We start from the raw sequence: 16,788 nt of genomic DNA, 5'->3' as shown, positions 1-16,788 counted from the left end.
AACATGACAGCAAAGGAAAGTAATGAATGCTGGAGCAGATGTGGCAAAGTGGGGACCCTAATTCATTTCTGGTGGAGTTGTTAATTGATCCAACCATTCTGGAGGACAATTTGGAACTATATTCAAATGGCGATAAAAGACTATCAGCCCTTTGATCCAGCCATGGCACTGCTGGGTTTGTACCCCAAAAAGGTAATTAGGAAAAAGACTTGTACAAGAATATTCATAGCTGCACTCTTTGTGGTGGCCAAAAATTGGAAAATGATGGAATGCCCTTCAATTGGAGAATGGCTGAACAAATTGTGGTATATGTTGGTGATTGAATACTATTGTGCTAAAAGGAATAATAAAGTGAAGGAATTCCATGGAGTCTGGAACAACCTCCAGGAAGTGATGCAGAGTGAAAGGAGCAGAACCAGGAAGTCATTATACACAGAGATTGATAACATTGCAGTACAATGGAAGGTAATGGACTTCTCCATTAGGGCCAATGCAATGTCTCTAAACAATCTGCAGGGATCTAAAAAACACTATCCATAAGCAGAGGATAAACTGTGGGAGTAAAAACACCGAGGAAAAGCAACTGCTTGACTACAGGGTTGGAGAGAATATGACTGAGGAGAGACTCTAAATGAACACTCTAATGCAAATACCAACAACACAGAAATGGGTTCGAATCAAGAACACATGTGATACCCAGTGGAATCATGCGTCGGCAATGGGAGAGGTGGGGGAGGAAAAAAAATGATCTTTGTTTCCAATGAATAATGTTTGCAAATAACCAAATAAAATAATGTTTTAAAAAATCACTCTAGATAATATAAAATATTTGGGAATGTATCTACCAAGATAAACTCAAGAATTAAACAAAAAACAACTAAAAAACATTTTATACACAATTAAAACTAGATCTAAACAATTGCAAAAATATTTATTGTTATAAGATAATATAGTAAAATGACTATTCCATCAAAACTAATTTACTTATTCAGTGCCATAGCTATCAATCTATCAAAAATAATTTTATAGAATCAGAAAAAATTATAACGAAGTTCATTTCTAAGAACAAAAGATCACTAATATCAAGGGAACAAATGAAAAAAATGTGAAGGATGGAGTCCTAGCAGTACCAGATCTTAAACTGTATTATAAAGTGGTGGTCATCAAATATAGTACTGCCTAAGAGATAAAAGGGGATCAATGGAATAGACTTGGGGTAAATGACCTCAGGAAAAAAGTTTTTGATGAACCCAATGATCCCAGGTTTTGAGATAAGAATACACTATTTGATAAAAAGTGCTGGGAAAATTGGAAAACAATATGAGACAGATTAGTGTGAGATGAATATCTCATACCCTATACCAAGATAATTTCCAAAAGGAAGGAAATTATAAGTAAATTAGGTGAACACCAAATAGTATATCTGTTAGATCTGTGAGAACGTGAATTTAAGACCAAGCAAAACATAGAGAACATTACAAAATGTAAAATGAATAATTTTGATTACTTCAAATTAAAAAGATTTTGTACAAATAAAACCAATTCAAACAAAATTAAAAGGGAAGCTATAAATTTGGGGGGAATTTTACAACAAAATTCTCTGACAATAGTCTAATTTCTTAAAGTTATGAGGAGCTAAGTCAATTGTAAAAAAAGAAAAAAAAGTCATTCCTCAATTGACAAATGGTCAAGTGACACAAATAGATTTAAGATAAAGAAGTCAAAACTATCAATAAATACATGGAAAAGAGTTTATAATCCCACATAATTAGAGAAATGCAAATCAAAACAATGATGAGGTATGTCATACCTAACAGTTTGGCCAATATGACAGTAAAGGAAAATGTTAAATGTTGGTGGGGATGTGGCAAAATTGGGACATTAATGCACTGCTGGTAGAGTTGTGAATTGATCAAACCATTCTAGAAAGCAATTTAGCAATACACACTACTAGAATCGTACCCTAAAGAGATAATAATGAAAAATATTTGTGCAAAAGTATTCATAGTTGTGCTCTTTGTGGTGGCAAATAATTGTAAAATGGGGGATAACGTGTCCCTCAGTTGGGAAATGGCTGAACAAATTGTGGTTTATGATGGTGATAGAATACTACACTGTACTGTAAGGAATGGTGAACCAAAGGAATTCTATATCAACTGGAAGAACTCCAGGAACTGATGCAGAGTGAAGTGAACTGAATCAAAAGAACATTATACACAGAAAGTGAAACATTGTGAAATAATCCAATATAAAGGGCTTTGCTATTACAAGACAATCCCAATTCCCCTCTACATCAAGAGAAAGTACTGTGGGAGTAGAAACCCAGAAAAAAAAAACAAATGACAATCATTTGTTTATATAGATATATGATTGGAGGTTTGTATTTTAAAAGAGTACTTTATTCCAAAAATGAATAATATGGAAGTGGTATCAGTGATAACATATATATAATCCAGTAGAAGTGCTTATTGGATTTGGGATGGGGAAAGGAAGAGGGGAAGGAAAGAAAATGAAATATGTAAACAGGGAAATATTTTTAAAATAAAATTAATTTGAAAAATTGAAAAAGTATCTACTTATAACTAAAAATGATTTTTATAAATTAAAGTTTATGGCAGGAACTAGGTATTGCCCAATATCTTACATCCTATAGCAAGATAAGATCCAATGAGTATATATGATTTATATATAATGAGTGATACCATAACTAAATTCGGGGAACATAGAATAGGTTATCTTCCAGATCTATGAAGAAGATAAGAATTTAAGACTGTAAGAGTAACTTGCAAAGGATGAGAAATGGAATGTTGAAGAAGACATGATTGATGGGTAAAGACAGTTGAAAGCAGAGGAGCATGGCTGTAGAACAGGAACAGGGAAGAATGCCAGGGAAAGAATGGGGTTTTTGAGACTTGATCTTGAGGTGAGAAGAGGTTTTCTTGCCTTGCTGGAGATCAGCCAAGAGCCAGGTAAAAGATATCCAGGAGTATCAGCCTTGGGACTTCTCAAGAAGAAATTTATACCTGCCTGACAGCTGAAGAGAGATTCAGATCCCATTGGACCTGTAGGGGCCTCAGACTCAACAGCCCCCCCCCCCCCCCGCCCCACAGTTTAATAGCACCTGCCTTATCTTGCCTTAATCCCAAGATATTCTATCCCAAGACACTGGGAAGGGGAGGTGAATTTCTGGTTTGCCCAAGGCATCCGTAAAGAAGGACCATTTGGGCTTTAGATATAGGGACACCACTAATCTAAACCTGGACTGTCCACTTCCAGATATCTTGTGTTTATTAAACCAATTTAAACCACAGTCATAATTGAAGAAAGGGATTTATTCAAGGATCCTGGAGGAAGCTAATTCACTGAGGTTAGTGATCAGCCATTGCAAAAAAAAATGCTGGTCAGGACTCCCCACTGAGTCATGAACTGAGGAGAGGCTTACAATTCTAAAAGACTGTGCCTATTAATTCTGGGGTAACCCTCCTATCACTCAATAGGGAAAACCTTCCCCTAACTTACACTACCCACATCACTCTGGATCACCATTTCCCAGAGATATTCCTCAACTATCATAGACCAGGAGAAGAGAGTGAGAGAGTACAACAAGAGCCATTCCACCTTGACTACTACCTTTCCTCACTCATCTATCTTTAACAGCTCTCTTCAGATCAATAATTACTAAGCAGACAATAACCATGATAAGACCAAACAAGAAACAGCGAGTACTATAAGATATAACATGAATAATTTTGAATTGAATTTAAAGGGGAGCATGCTTTGATCTGCTTTTGATCAACTGTGAAAATTGTAGCTACTCTCAGAAAGACAGCAATCTGGAACAGTTCTGAAGGACTTTTGACCAAGAATGTTTTATGCCTCTAGAGAAAGAAATGTGGAGTCAGCTGCAGATCAAAGCATATTCTCTTTCACATTATTTTATGTAGTTTATGTGGCTCTGGTTTTATGTGAGCATTCTCTTTTTTTTTTCCTTTTTAAACCCTTACCTTCCATCTTGGAGTCAATACTGTGTATTGGCTCCAAGGCAGAAGACTGGTAAGGACTAGGCAATGGAGGTCAAGTGACTTGCCCAGGGTCACACAGCTGGGAAGTGTCTGAGGCCAGATTTGAACCTAGGACCTCCCGTCTCTAGGGCTGGTTCTCAATCCACTGAGCTACCCAGCTGCCCCCTTTGAGCATTCTCTTATAAAAATGACCAATATGGAATTATGTTTTACATGAAAATACATGTATAATCCATTTCAAATTACTTACCATCTCTCCAAGAGGGGGACAGAAGGGAAGGGGGAAGACAATTTACAATTTGGACCTAATAATTTCAGAAAGCATATATTGAAAATTGTTACTAGATTTAATTGGGAAAATATAATATCTTTACATAAAATTATTTTAATTAAAGTCAAATTTTAAAAGATAAAAAGCATCAGAGACTATTAAGCAACATGCTAATCAGATATGGTTTGATTTCTCATCAGCTATGCTGAATGACATACAGCTTCTCTAATAGCATAGGTAATTTTCTATTGGAAATAGATGTCTGAACAAGGATTATTAACAAAAGCAATAAATAGAGAGGAATATCAGTCACAATTTAATAAAAGGATGCTTTAGGGATTTTATGGTACATGGGACACACTCCCCTTCCTTGAAGTTTCTTATCCAGAAAATGGCTTGATGGTCTGCCTCCAATCCTCACCTAAAATCATCTAGAGCAGTGGTTCTCTACCTTTCTAATGCCATGACCCCTCAATATAATTCCTCATGTTGCAGTGACCCCAAACCAAAAAATTACTTTGGTGGCTACTTCAAAACTGTAATTTTGCTACAGTTATGATTCAGAATGCAAATACCTGATATGCATTATGTATTCTCATTGCTACATATTGAGAGGTTGAGAACCACTGATCTAGAGACACATGTCTCCTCATCTTCATCTCCATCACACCTAGAACTCCAAACTTGACCTTATCCACCAGGCTGATGGGCTGCCAGGAGCCATGTGGAGACAATGACATCAGAGAGGTCCAGTTTTTCAGTTCTGACCTCTGACCAATTCTAGGATCTCCTGGCTACAGAAGTTCCTGGAAACACTCAGAGGCCATAGTAGAGTAGGACCAGGTCACAGGAATCACAGAGCTAATGTGTAGGAATCAATCCATAAACTAGTGACCAAGAGGCATCCCTGGTTGAAGAACAATGTAGTAGTCCACCCCTAGCTATGGGCAAGGGGAACAGTTGGTATGTACAGATTGCCTTAGAAGAGATCATGCTCAGTCTTGAGCATGTTCAGTATTGCACATGGCTGGGAAAGCCTCTGACCCTTGACCCCAGCTTCCCCCAGGTTAGGCAGGAACACAGGTTTCTTTGTGCTCACCTGGTTAAGAGAAATCACACCTATACCTTGTCATTAACCAATGAGAATCATCCCTATGTACTGTGTATATTTGAATATCAAAGATTATATATGGCCCAGCAAGCTCCGCCTCTCTCTCTCTCTCTCTCTCTCTCTCTCTCTCTCTCTCTCTCTCTCTCTCTCTCTCTCTCTCTCTCTTTCAGGCTAACTGATGGCTGTCCTTGCTGGAGCCTGGTCTTAGGCCAGGCTCCATTTCTAATCTTTCTCTTTCATCTCTCCGACCTGTGTGGTATTAAATGTGGGTCTCTGGACTGGTAAAAGCCTTCGGAAGGGTCCTTTGATCAGAGCTTGGCTGTGGCTTATTGATAATTAATAAAGACTCATTCCTGCCACCCCATATCTCTAATTTGACTCCTTCATCCCCCTCATGGTATCTAAAACTTCTATCCTGTCTCTATCTTCCTACCTTAAAGCTTCTCTCCCCTCTGAGGAAGCTTTAAATAATGTCTCAGAAAGGACAAAACTTAGAGGCAAATTCTTGGGATTCAGTATTAAATGGGTGGGCCAAGTGCAATCAATCACCAAAGGTCCAAGTGAATTATTAAGCTAAGATTAGGGAGGTGGTAATGAAATCATACCTAAAAGGGAAGGTCCCAGAACCATTCTTTTCCTCTTTGGCAAGTCAAGGCTGATAGAAATAAAGTGATTTGCCCATATCTGCATCATTCACCTTCCCCAAGTTCACTGCTAAAGAGCAGAGCTTTTGGATCTGTCTCCATTCCTGACTCTTGAAACCGAAAACTCTGTGGCTCGGACCATAGAAGTAATTAGGTGGCATAGTGGAGATAGTGCTGAGCCTGGAGTCAGGAAGACCTGAGTTCAAATCTGACCTAAGAACTCATTAGCTGTATGACCCTGGGAAAGTCAAGCAGTCATTGCTTGCCTGTTTTTCTCATCTGAAAAATGGAGCTAACTATAAAACCCAATACGTAGGGTTGTTATGTGGATCAAATGAGATACTATTTCTATAAAAAATGCTTAGTCACAGTGCCTGGCACATAGTAGGCATTATATAATTGCTTATTCCATTCCCCTTCACTTTTCCATAGGCAAGTTCAATACGTAGGTGTATAAGATACGTATTGAAGACAATTTTTTTTAATAAACTGAATCTCACAAATCTACACATTAGATCAAAGCAATCAATTAGTTGCCATTGACTAAGTGTTTATTATGTGTTCAGCCCTATCCTAAATACTGAAGATGTAAATAAAAATTTAAAAACACATTCTCTACCCTTGGAGAGTTCAAAGAAGGAACATTCCCCAAAGTGGAAGCCATTCAATGTGAGGTAAAAGGGCTAACTTCTCCTCTTGACCTTGAAATACAGCATAATAGAGTCCTGCGTTCAAATCTCACCTCTGATGCTTTCTACTTTTGTGTCATAGGGCATGTCACTTAACTTCTCTCCACCCCAATTTTCCAATATGTAAAAAGATGGGATCCAGCTAGATGATCTTTAAGGGTCCCTCTTCCAGTCATATCCAGTCACCCTGAGCTAATTACTTTATTTCTCTAAACCTCAGTATCCACATCAGTAAAATGAGAGGCTATCCATAATACCTGATAGTTCAAAGTTTCCTTCCAACTTTATACCTATGGTTGATTATATAAAAGACCTTAGCAGTGGGAATCTCACTCCTACCTCTAAAACTCTTCTTCTCCAGGCTGTACATAGAAAGGAATCAGAGGTTCAGAAGAGTTCTTGAGGATTGATCTCTAAAATAATTTCATGTTTCCTCTGTAAGATTGGGAAACAAGGCCCTAAAAAGGATAAACCTCCAACACAGAGACAGAGAGGAGGTACCTACTTACCTGAGGGAATAATAGTAGACACAGGGGTCAGGGGGCTCCTTATTGGTGTTACTGTGCTTCCTGGTACATCATGGCCTTGGGCATGTGTGACTGGCACCACACCAGCATCACCTCCTACAGGATGAGAGGAGGGGAGAAACCAGAGCTCAGTCAAGTCTTTATTAGTGGACTCCCAAAGGAAAGTACATTGTTGCTACTAACTGCTGAGATCAAAAATACATGGCTTCTCTGACTTTTCCCCACAGGATAAATAATCAAATTTTCCCCTTCAAAGCATGGACTCACTGATGGACAATCCCCATCTATGTTAATTCATGAGGTTCCACTAAATCAAGTGGAATCAGAATCCCATCAATAAGAAGAGGAGAATCACTTTAGCACAGGGACTGTGAAATTATCCTTGCATGGAGTTGAGGAAGCCTGGAGAGATGACACTAATTCAACAGATATGGAACCAAGAAAATGTCCCTACAGTGGCTCAATGGAAGGTGTAAACCTCAAAATTTCTTAGACTTATAAATGTTGGAAATTTCACCATGGGGAAATTTCATACTTGAAAAATTTCCTATTGATAGTGGGTCTTGACTATTGGAATGTGAACCCCATTGGCATGGGAGGATCCTCCTCCTCCCTTCTTAAGATTACTTTAGGACAGAAACCTTTTGCTGAACAATGGAAAGGACTTTGACCTATGCTTACGCATAGAACAGGAAGTTCTTTGAGTCATGATTGATTTTAGAATTGATACAATGGAGATACTTGGAATCAATCTCCACCCTATTCAGTCCTAACAGGATTGAGTAAGGGCTACAACCTAGATCAAAATTTAATTATTCCAATCTCTACCCTACTCAGGTTAACAGGATTTAGAAAGGGCTGTAGCAAAGGATCAAAGATTTAATTATTTGAAAATATGACCTTCAACAGACATGTGCAAAGCCAGAGACCTCTGGGCAGTCCTGGGTTAAGCTAGAGCCTCCATTGGCACAGGGAAATTGATGGAGAGTGATTGGTAGATATGAGAACTGAGGAGAGGGAACTTGGATGGTTTCCTTAAAGAGAGAGGGGTCTGAAGACTCAGAGGTGGTGGAGGAGTTTGTCGGAGTGGTTGCGGTGTGCTCTGAGAAGCTTGCACTGAAGGAAGCTGAAGGTGGGGGCCCCGGAGACTGTTTCTCCATTTTTGGTCACGTGAGTAATAGGGACTGATCTCCTTTCATTGCCCCAGCTATCTAAGGGCTTGGGCCTTTTGGCCCAGCCTAAACAGAAGGGGTATTTAAGCCCTATTCCCTTCTCTCCCCTTTCTCTCTTCCTCTATCTCTCTATCTCTAATTCCTTTCTTCCTCCTGTTTGTAATTAAAACTCCATAAAAGGTTGACGGCTGACTTGAGTTTTCATTAAGGAATTACATAGCTGAATTCCTTGGCGACCTTAAATTAATATATATCAGTCTTTTAAAAGTGATTTCCTTGTCACAAAGGCTAAAGAGAGGAAGGACCTGGGAGGAAGACCCTTCCCCTTAGAAAGGCACAAACTAACCCTCCCTGGACAGACACTCTCCATTCCCTCCAAGACCACACCCCAATTCCCTCCCTGGGAAGTTTATTTAAAATATGCTTACTTGGGAAGAGGCTGGAAGTGGAAGGCACCTGATCAGAAACAGAGGCTGTCCCTGCCTGGACACTGCTGCCCTCTGTGTTTGTGTCAGGAGGACTGGGAGATGCTGTTGTGCAAACTTCCTGTGTGCTGGCTGGAGGCAGGGTGATAGCTGGAGTTGGTGTTGCCTGTGGGTTTCTCTCAGTCTCTGGAGTCAGGCAGGCTGGCCCTTGGTCCTCCAATGAAGTAGCAGGCTCAAGGGAAGCTGTTCTTGTGCAGGCTGTGGGAGTACTTAAGGCAGGAAAGGAGCCTGTTCTTGGGCTCAGAGATTCGTGGATGGCATTGTGAGGTTCTGTTCCCAGAGAGGGTTCATCTCCTGTGGTGGCAACCAGATTAGGAGGACTGACTTCTACTTGTGATGAGGAGCTGGCTGTCCAGGAAGCTAATCCTGACACCATTTCTGTGTCTTCATCCATGCTGCTAGAAGCAATGGTGCTCAGTAGTGGAGAGTTAAAGGTCACAGCAGAGGCCAAGCTAGTCTGTAAAAGTCCACTTTCCCTGCTGCTAAATTCAGGCACTGGTCCAACACAGAGTGAACCCTCAGCAGGGGTGGGCTTCTTGGGCTCCGGAGTGAGAGGTTCAGCTGGGCTTGTCCAGACTCCAATCATGGCAGTGGTTTTCCTCCTTTCTAAAGAGGGTGAGGGGACAGTTCTGGAGTAACTGGTCCCTTCACGAAAATTGGGCAGAGAAGTAGAGGCCCTGCCAGGTTGAAAAGTTACTCCAGGACCTCTGAAGAAGTGCTCCCGTTGAGTGATACCAGGGGTGTCTGCATTTGCTGGGAAGGTGCTGGACACTGTTTTATCTTCTGTTGGTCCTTCTATAGACAACAATGGGGTGTTTGTGTCTTCTCCAGACGGTGTTGGAATGATGTGGGGAGCAGTGAAAGTTAGGGCAGCTGAGCCTGGCTCTAGTGTGGTAGGTCTCACTGACAAATCTGGATTTGGTATGGTTTCTGTGGCACTTGAGGCTCTTGGAATTGATGATAGAGGCACAATGGAGGTTATTTCAGTTCCTGGGGCTGAGACAGCAATAGTCAAAAAATCAACTGGAGTGGGCCATGGAGACAGGGGGATACTGGAACTCTCTCCAATAGTTATTTCAGCTACAGGTATGTCTGCAAGGGGTATAAAAAAATTGTCCCCAATAGGCTGATGTTTAAGGGAGCACTGGAGCCGGGGCTAGCTGTGATTTCTACTGGAGTCATGGAGAGTGAGGTCCTTGCAATGGCAATGGTGACTCCAGAGGATATCTCAGATGGAGCTGAGGTTTCGGTGGGAGAGGACACAGTTCTCCTGTGCATCCCAGGGATGAGGTCACCTGTTCCAGTGGGCACAGTGAGAAGTGGGTCTTGAGTGGCTGTGGCTCTTGGAGTTGTCTCCATGACACGTATGTCCGTTTCAGTGTCAGCAATGGAATCTCTCCCGATAAAGCCAGTCATAGGGATACTGGTGGAGTCTGTTGGTTCTCTTCCCTGGTCAGATCCACTCACTTTCTTCAGTGTCCCTGAAGTCTCAGTGGAGAATCCTGTGACCAAAGCAGTTAGTTGAAGTATGCCTAAGGGTTGATGGGGGAAGTTTGGAGCCATTTGGACAGAGATCCCCAGAGCCTGTGAGGATTTTGAACTTCCTGAGAAGAGCAACCAATCCCCAACCCCTCACATTAGCACCTTCTCCCTGACAAGCCCTTTCAAAACAAAAAAGTCGGTGACAGAGATTAAGATCTACTGCTCTAGGGTGCATGGCCACCATGAGAAAGTATTAAATAAGAAGAGACTGATATCTACATATCATCATCTACATGGATCTGTCCTGTCATCTTACCCTCAGATGAGATAGGGATCCTGGCTCAGACAAACTGCCTGATAGATATCTGCTCAGGTTAAATGGAAAATGAAGCAGTAATCATTTGTTAAGAATCAGGTACCCCATTCAGGGTTTTAGGTGCTGGGCATAGAAAAGCCTGTCCTCCAGTAGCTGACTTTTATCCTAGTAAATTATATGTATACACACAAACTAACACAAGAAATGGACAAGCCAGTCATAGGGATACTGGTGGAGTTTGTTGGTTCTCTTCCCTGGTCAGATCCACTCACTTTCTTCAGTGTCCCTGAAGTCTCAGTAGAGAATCCTGTGACCAAAGCAGTTAGTTGAAGTGTGCCTAAGGGTTGATGGGGGAAGTTTGGAGTCATTTGGACAGAGATCCCCAGAGCCTGTGAGGATTTTGAACTTCCTGAGAAGAGCAACCAATCCCCAACCCCTCACATTAGCACCTTCTCCCTGACAAGCACTTTCAAAACAAAAAGACTGTGACAGGAATTAGGATCTACTTGTGCTCTAGGGTGCATGGCCACCATGAGAAAGTATTAAATAAGCTGAGACTGATATATAGATGGATCTGTCCTGTCATCTTGCCCTCAGATGAGATAAGGCGCGTGGCTCAGATAAACTTCCTGATAGATATCTCTGCTCAGGTTAAATGGAAAATGAAGCAGTAATCATTTGTTAAGAATCAGGTACCCCATTCAGGGTTTTAGGTGCTGGGCATAGAAAAGCCTGTCCTCCAGTAGCTGACTTTTATCCTAGTAAATTATATATATACACACAAACTAACACAAGAAATGGACAAAATCCTCCATGAGCTCTTCATCCAAAGGCTGGCATCACAGTATACATCTGGGCAGACAGTAATGGGACAGAGGAAGTTGCCAGGTCTTACAACCTAATCACAAACTCCCCCATCAGTGAGCCTCCTGTTCTCAGACTATGAAGATGAGTCCATATCATATCTCAAACCTGGAAAACAAGGGCCCAGAGCAAGGATGAATACCAATATAATAGAAAAAGAAATCTTTTCTTACCCATGGCACATACAGTAGATTCACTGGTCACTGATGTCATGTCTCCTGCTGCTCCATGGTCTGGGATATGGGTGAAGGGCCCTACACCAATCTCACTCACTAGAAGAATAAATGAGAACATAAATCTCAGCCACAGGACTTGGGGTAGAAAGGACAATATGTTGTTCCCTTATATTTTGAAGGAACCTCCAAAATATGTGCTCTTTTTTCTTCATCATTCATCGAGCAGAGAATCTCTCTAGTATTCCCATTGTTTCATTTTGTTTTCAAACTCTCCTCATCTACTGGCAGCTTTCCTTCAACCCCAAATGAAAAACAGCCTTCATTTTATCCATCTATCCCTGATAGCTATCATTTCCTATCTCTCTCTTCCCTTTGGGATTGAAATTTTTGAAAATGCTATCTATAAAAGGTGCTTCTACTTCCCTTCTTCCTACTCTTTTTTTTGAACTACAGTCTGGTTTTCAACTTCATCATTCAAATGAAATTGCAAAAATCTCTTAATGGCCTTCTTCTTAATCCTCATTCTTCTTAAGATCTCTGCACTCCTTGATACCCAAATTCTCTAATTTTCATAACAAAACTCTCCTGGTTGTCCTAGGACTTCTCTGATTATCCTGTTTTAGTCTCCTTTGCTGGATTCTTACTTAATTAAGTCCTTCATGTAGGTGCCCTACAAGGTTTTGAACTAGGCTCTTCTTCTCTTCTTATATGGGATTTCACTCAGTGCTCATAAACTCACATAAATTTATCTATCATCTCTTTTCTGATGAGTCTCAAATCTGAGAGCAACCGAGCAAGACACTGGTTTGAGAGAGTGTAGTTATTGAAGGAGCAGAGAATAAAAACATTATTAATGAAAATTATTGGGCAACTTTGGTGAATGAAGAATATAAGGGAGAGCCACAAGTCTCTCTGGAATGTTGGGAGATCCCCTCAATGTATCAGAAGATTACAAAGACTACAAGGTCTGACTCTTAATTTTGAACAAGAAAGAGATAGGGACAGCCTGCTTTCCCAGGCCCATGGGATAATTTTCCCTTTTGAACTATTTATATATATTTTGAGTAGCAAAAAGAGAATAGACAAATGAGTAAATGAAGTCTAAACTTTGGCCATATCTAATAGTGTATCTAATTCTAAGAATCCCTAACACCACTTTTAATCCTCTGCCCTACATTAATCCCTTCCAAAAAGATAAAAAAAAAATCTTTCATTGTAGTGTCTCATTAAAGAAAATGATATAAATATAGATACAAACAGACAATAAAGAAATCTAAAACTTACTCTTTGTGGATCTGATTCCTGGCAGCTTATGTTGATACCCTGTAGTTTGAGAAGGGAAAAGAAAAGAAGAAAAATTCAGAGGGAACAAGTTTTGGAGAGAAGGTGAGGGCAGGGAAGGACGAGGCAAGGGACAGCAGATGAAAGGAGGGAAGACAAGAAGAGAATAGCGGAGGAAAAAAAGAGAATGGGACAGAAGAGACATAAACACAAGATTTTGGGAAAGGTACAGAAAAGAAGGCCAAAAAAGAAAGAGAAAAGAGAGGGAGAAAAGATAGAAGAAATAAAGAAAGTTGAGAGACAGAGAGATAGAGAGAGACAGAGAGACAGAGAGAGAGAGAGAGAGAGAGAGAGAGAGAGAGAGAGAGAGAGAGAGAGAGAGAGAGAGAGAAGGAGAGAGAGTAAGAAGTAGAGAGAAGGATCATTTGAGGCTCAAGGAAGACAAGATGACATTGAAGAAGAGTAGGAGAAACTAAAGTGACCATTAGAATCCAAAATTCTCCAGGGGAGGCTCTATCAGAGAATGGAATGTCTTCATGTTAAATATATATAGTTTCTTCCTACCTTAAAGCAGAAAGTAATCAACCTCCCCAACTCAAACATGACCCTGATCTTCCAGAGAAGAAAAAGAGTTCATGAAGGACCATGAACTGAACCAAAGACTTTACCTGCTTTTTTCTTTTTCCTATGCATATGGGTGCACATTGCACCCATTGTTCAGGGGAGAAAATGAAAAAGGTAAGGGTTGATGGGGACCTTAGTCCAAGGTAGCCCAACTGAGCTGAGTAAATCTTTTTATAAGGGCCTTTATTGTGATGTCACAATCAACTGAATGTGATGCCTTTGAAATGGGAACATTGCTCATAGAGACTGAGTCAGATGAAAATAGTAAATGTTCAGCTAATGCCTTTCCCTGAAGAAGAGATCTTTTTGTGGAAGCAGTTGAATGGACTAGTTTCAGGATATCTGCTAGTGATAGGTTCCCACCCTGAAGTTGTGGCTTCACTAGGGGTGCCCATGGGGGAAAGAAAAAAGAGATCCCTTTTGGGCTGATGTCTGAGGAAGGATCAGAGTCTAGCATACCTTTAGACTCAACTGATGTGTAATGATGTGGGAGAAAGTTAGTGTCCATAGACTCTCTTGAAGAAGATTCAGTAGTTCTGGGGATGGGGTGGTCCTTAAAGAAAAGAAATTATTGTTTGGGGTGCCGCTGGACATTGTTTCCCTGTAGCACAATTCATAGTGGGAGTTGGTGGACTGAGGAGAGAGCATTGTGAAATATGAGATGGGTAATTTTGAGTACATTAATTTGAAAAGATTTTGTAGAAATAAAATAAATTCTGTCAAGATTAGAAGGAAAGCAGAAAATTGGGAAGACATTTTTATACACTCAAATGTCAAACATATAGAGATCTTTGCTGTGTGTTTATAAGAAAAACAGCCATCCCCAAATTGATAAATGGCCCAAAGTTATAAATAGACAGTGTTTTAGATGGAGAAATCAAAGCCATATATAGTTATATGAAAAAAGTGCTCCAAGTCACTAGTGATTAGAGAAATGCCAACTTCTGAGATATTATTTCATATTCATCAGATTGGCTAAACTGACCAAAGGGCAATTATTGGAGGGGATGTAGAAAAAAAGAACACAAATACACTGTTGGTGGAGCTGTAAACCAGCCAATCCATCCATCGTGAAGAGTTATTCCTGACCTACACATACAGAGTTATAAAATTGTATAGACTCAGGAATCCCATAACTGTGTCTGTTTTCCAAGATGATCAGAGGAAAGGGAAAAGAATTCATATATTCTAAAAGATTTATAGTAGCTCACTTTGTGGTGTCAAAGAATCGGCAACTGTAGGGATGCCCATTAATTGGGAATTGGCTATAGCATTTGTGGTACATGAGTATGATTGAACACTTCTATGCTGTAAGTAGTGATGAACTGGCAAACTTCTAAGGAACTGGGAAAGAACTACACAGGCTAATGAACAGTGAAATGAGTATGTAGAACCAAGAGAACACTATACACAACGACAGAATTAATACTAGAGGAATAAATTGTGAATGTTACCTCCAGTGTGTAAACTGAAATGTGAAAACATTAAAGAATTAAATTGTATGGACATACTGGTCTCCCATATAATATTTTCTGTGATACAGATAGGGTGGGGAAGAGCAGGGATACTTGTATTCAGAATTTATTATTTAGATGTGAAGCAAAGTAAGTTAAACATAGCAGAGATTTGTAACTTCGTTTATGTGCAATCTTGTTCGTTGTGTATAGATATGTTTGTTTTATTGAGTTTTTTAGACTATTGAAATAAAATTTAAAAAAGAAAAACAATGGGCAAAATATTGCTTCTTCTGCATCTTCCAAAGGAAGAGTCCAAATTCACAATCTCAAAGGAATAGAAATTGGAAAAGGTTTCAAATAGAGAAATCGAGGAAGACAGAATTAAATATTGTGAGGAATAAATTTTCCGAAGGCCCAAGAATCATCCATGAAATTGAGACGTTCCAAAAGAAGGAAAGAGAAACCAAGCCTTCATGAAGATTTGTCCAGTACAGGGCGGGACAGAAGAGACTTTTCCTAACTCGAAACACTGACAGTAGTGGAGGGCACTAGGGCTGATTGGCTGTTAACTTGGTATCTTCATGTAAAGTTAAGCCTGTAATGGGCGTGCCAGCACCCAACTTCTAATTGATGCTCCCAAAAAAGGGATTTGCTCAATCCATCCATCAGTATATATTTTCTGAGTATTTACTGTATGCCAGGCAGGGAGTCCTCTCAGATATGAAGCAGCATAAAACGACCTATGATCTCCCACAGGTTCATGCATAATCTCTGTGTCTTTGGTTATTTCATCCCTTCCCAAAAGAACCTCCAGGATTACACTCATTACACAGTCCAATTCTACATCTCACCAAAGTATTTGACCAGAATGTAAAATTGCAATTTCTGCCCAAAGGAGAGGGTCATTTTTAACCCCAAAGACCAAAGGCTACTCTCATGACCAGTGTGGGGAACTAGAGTGCTCAACAGAGGTCAGGGATCTTGAATGGATGGAAATACAGGGCCTGAGGGGGAACTATCAAGGAAGGACATGGTTTCCTGTTAAAGACACAGGGATTCTTCAAACCTCAAGACAGAAATGAATCAACCTCCCCCATCTCAAATCTGACCCTCCAGAAAGGATGGGGGAGGTCACAAATACTCATGAATAGGGCTGAAATGGAAGCATCAAGGCCTGAAGCAGAGATGAGGGAGGGAAGCCTGCTTGTGAGTGTGGACCCTGAGGGGGAAGAGGCAGATGTCCACTGGGTCTCCTTGTCAATTGAGGATGATGTAAATAACTAATTTCCTTTGTTCTCCTATCTCCCTTGTTCTGCTTTCTATCCTTTGTTCTGCTCTGAGCCAGTGTGGGTAAAAAATGTTGTTGGGGCCCCAGAGAATGGGGTCATCCCAGGAGAAGAGGTGCTACTCTAGGATGTGGAGTGGTTGAACATAGGAGAAGAGTCTAAGGTGAGGTTGGACAGCAAATGCAGATTGCCAGAGGTACCTGCCTCTAGGGAATAAACAAAGAAAAGGCTAGCTGCCTTAGTCAAGGTGGTGACCAGGATGAGAATGCTGTTGTCTGATGTCATTAGATACCTGAGCATAAATCTAGATAAACTTGTTCATGAGTCAGTATGTGTGTGGAAGAAAACTAGAGTCTCTTGACAGGGGAGAGCTGAAGGGCA

The 16,788-nt window shown here is 40.4% G+C and overlaps 1 protein-coding gene across 5 annotated transcripts in view; it reads right to left on the bottom strand.

The window, feature by feature from the left end:
- Positions 1 to 13,808, bottom strand: part of LOC100020001 (protein kinase C zeta type-like) — a 35,280-nt gene extending 21,472 nt beyond the window's left edge. Inside the window, exons 1-4 of one of the 5 annotated variants that reach the window (XM_056798705.1) lie at positions 13,044 to 13,808; positions 11,757 to 11,855; positions 8,865 to 10,423; positions 7,247 to 7,360 (exon numbers count right to left, since the gene is read on the bottom strand). In XM_056798705.1, coding sequence (XP_056654683.1) covers positions 7,247 to 7,360; positions 8,865 to 9,507 — 757 coding nt within the window. In that variant the 5' untranslated portion in view covers positions 9,508 to 10,423; positions 11,757 to 11,855; positions 13,044 to 13,808. Of the gene's footprint in view, positions 1 to 7,246; positions 7,361 to 8,864 lie in introns of all 5 variants that reach the window. The other 4 variants (XM_056798703.1, XM_056798701.1, XM_056798704.1 and 1 more) reach the window with 4 other exon arrangements.
- Positions 13,809 to 16,788: the final 2,980 nt, after the last annotated feature.

Source organism: Monodelphis domestica, chromosome 5 (assembly GCF_027887165.1).
Source record: "Monodelphis domestica isolate mMonDom1 chromosome 5, mMonDom1.pri, whole genome shotgun sequence".
Lineage (NCBI taxonomy): Eukaryota > Metazoa > Chordata > Mammalia > Didelphimorphia > Didelphidae > Monodelphis > Monodelphis domestica.
Note: the sequence above shows the minus strand (reverse complement) of the source record. Positions and strands in the feature narration are given on the sequence as shown.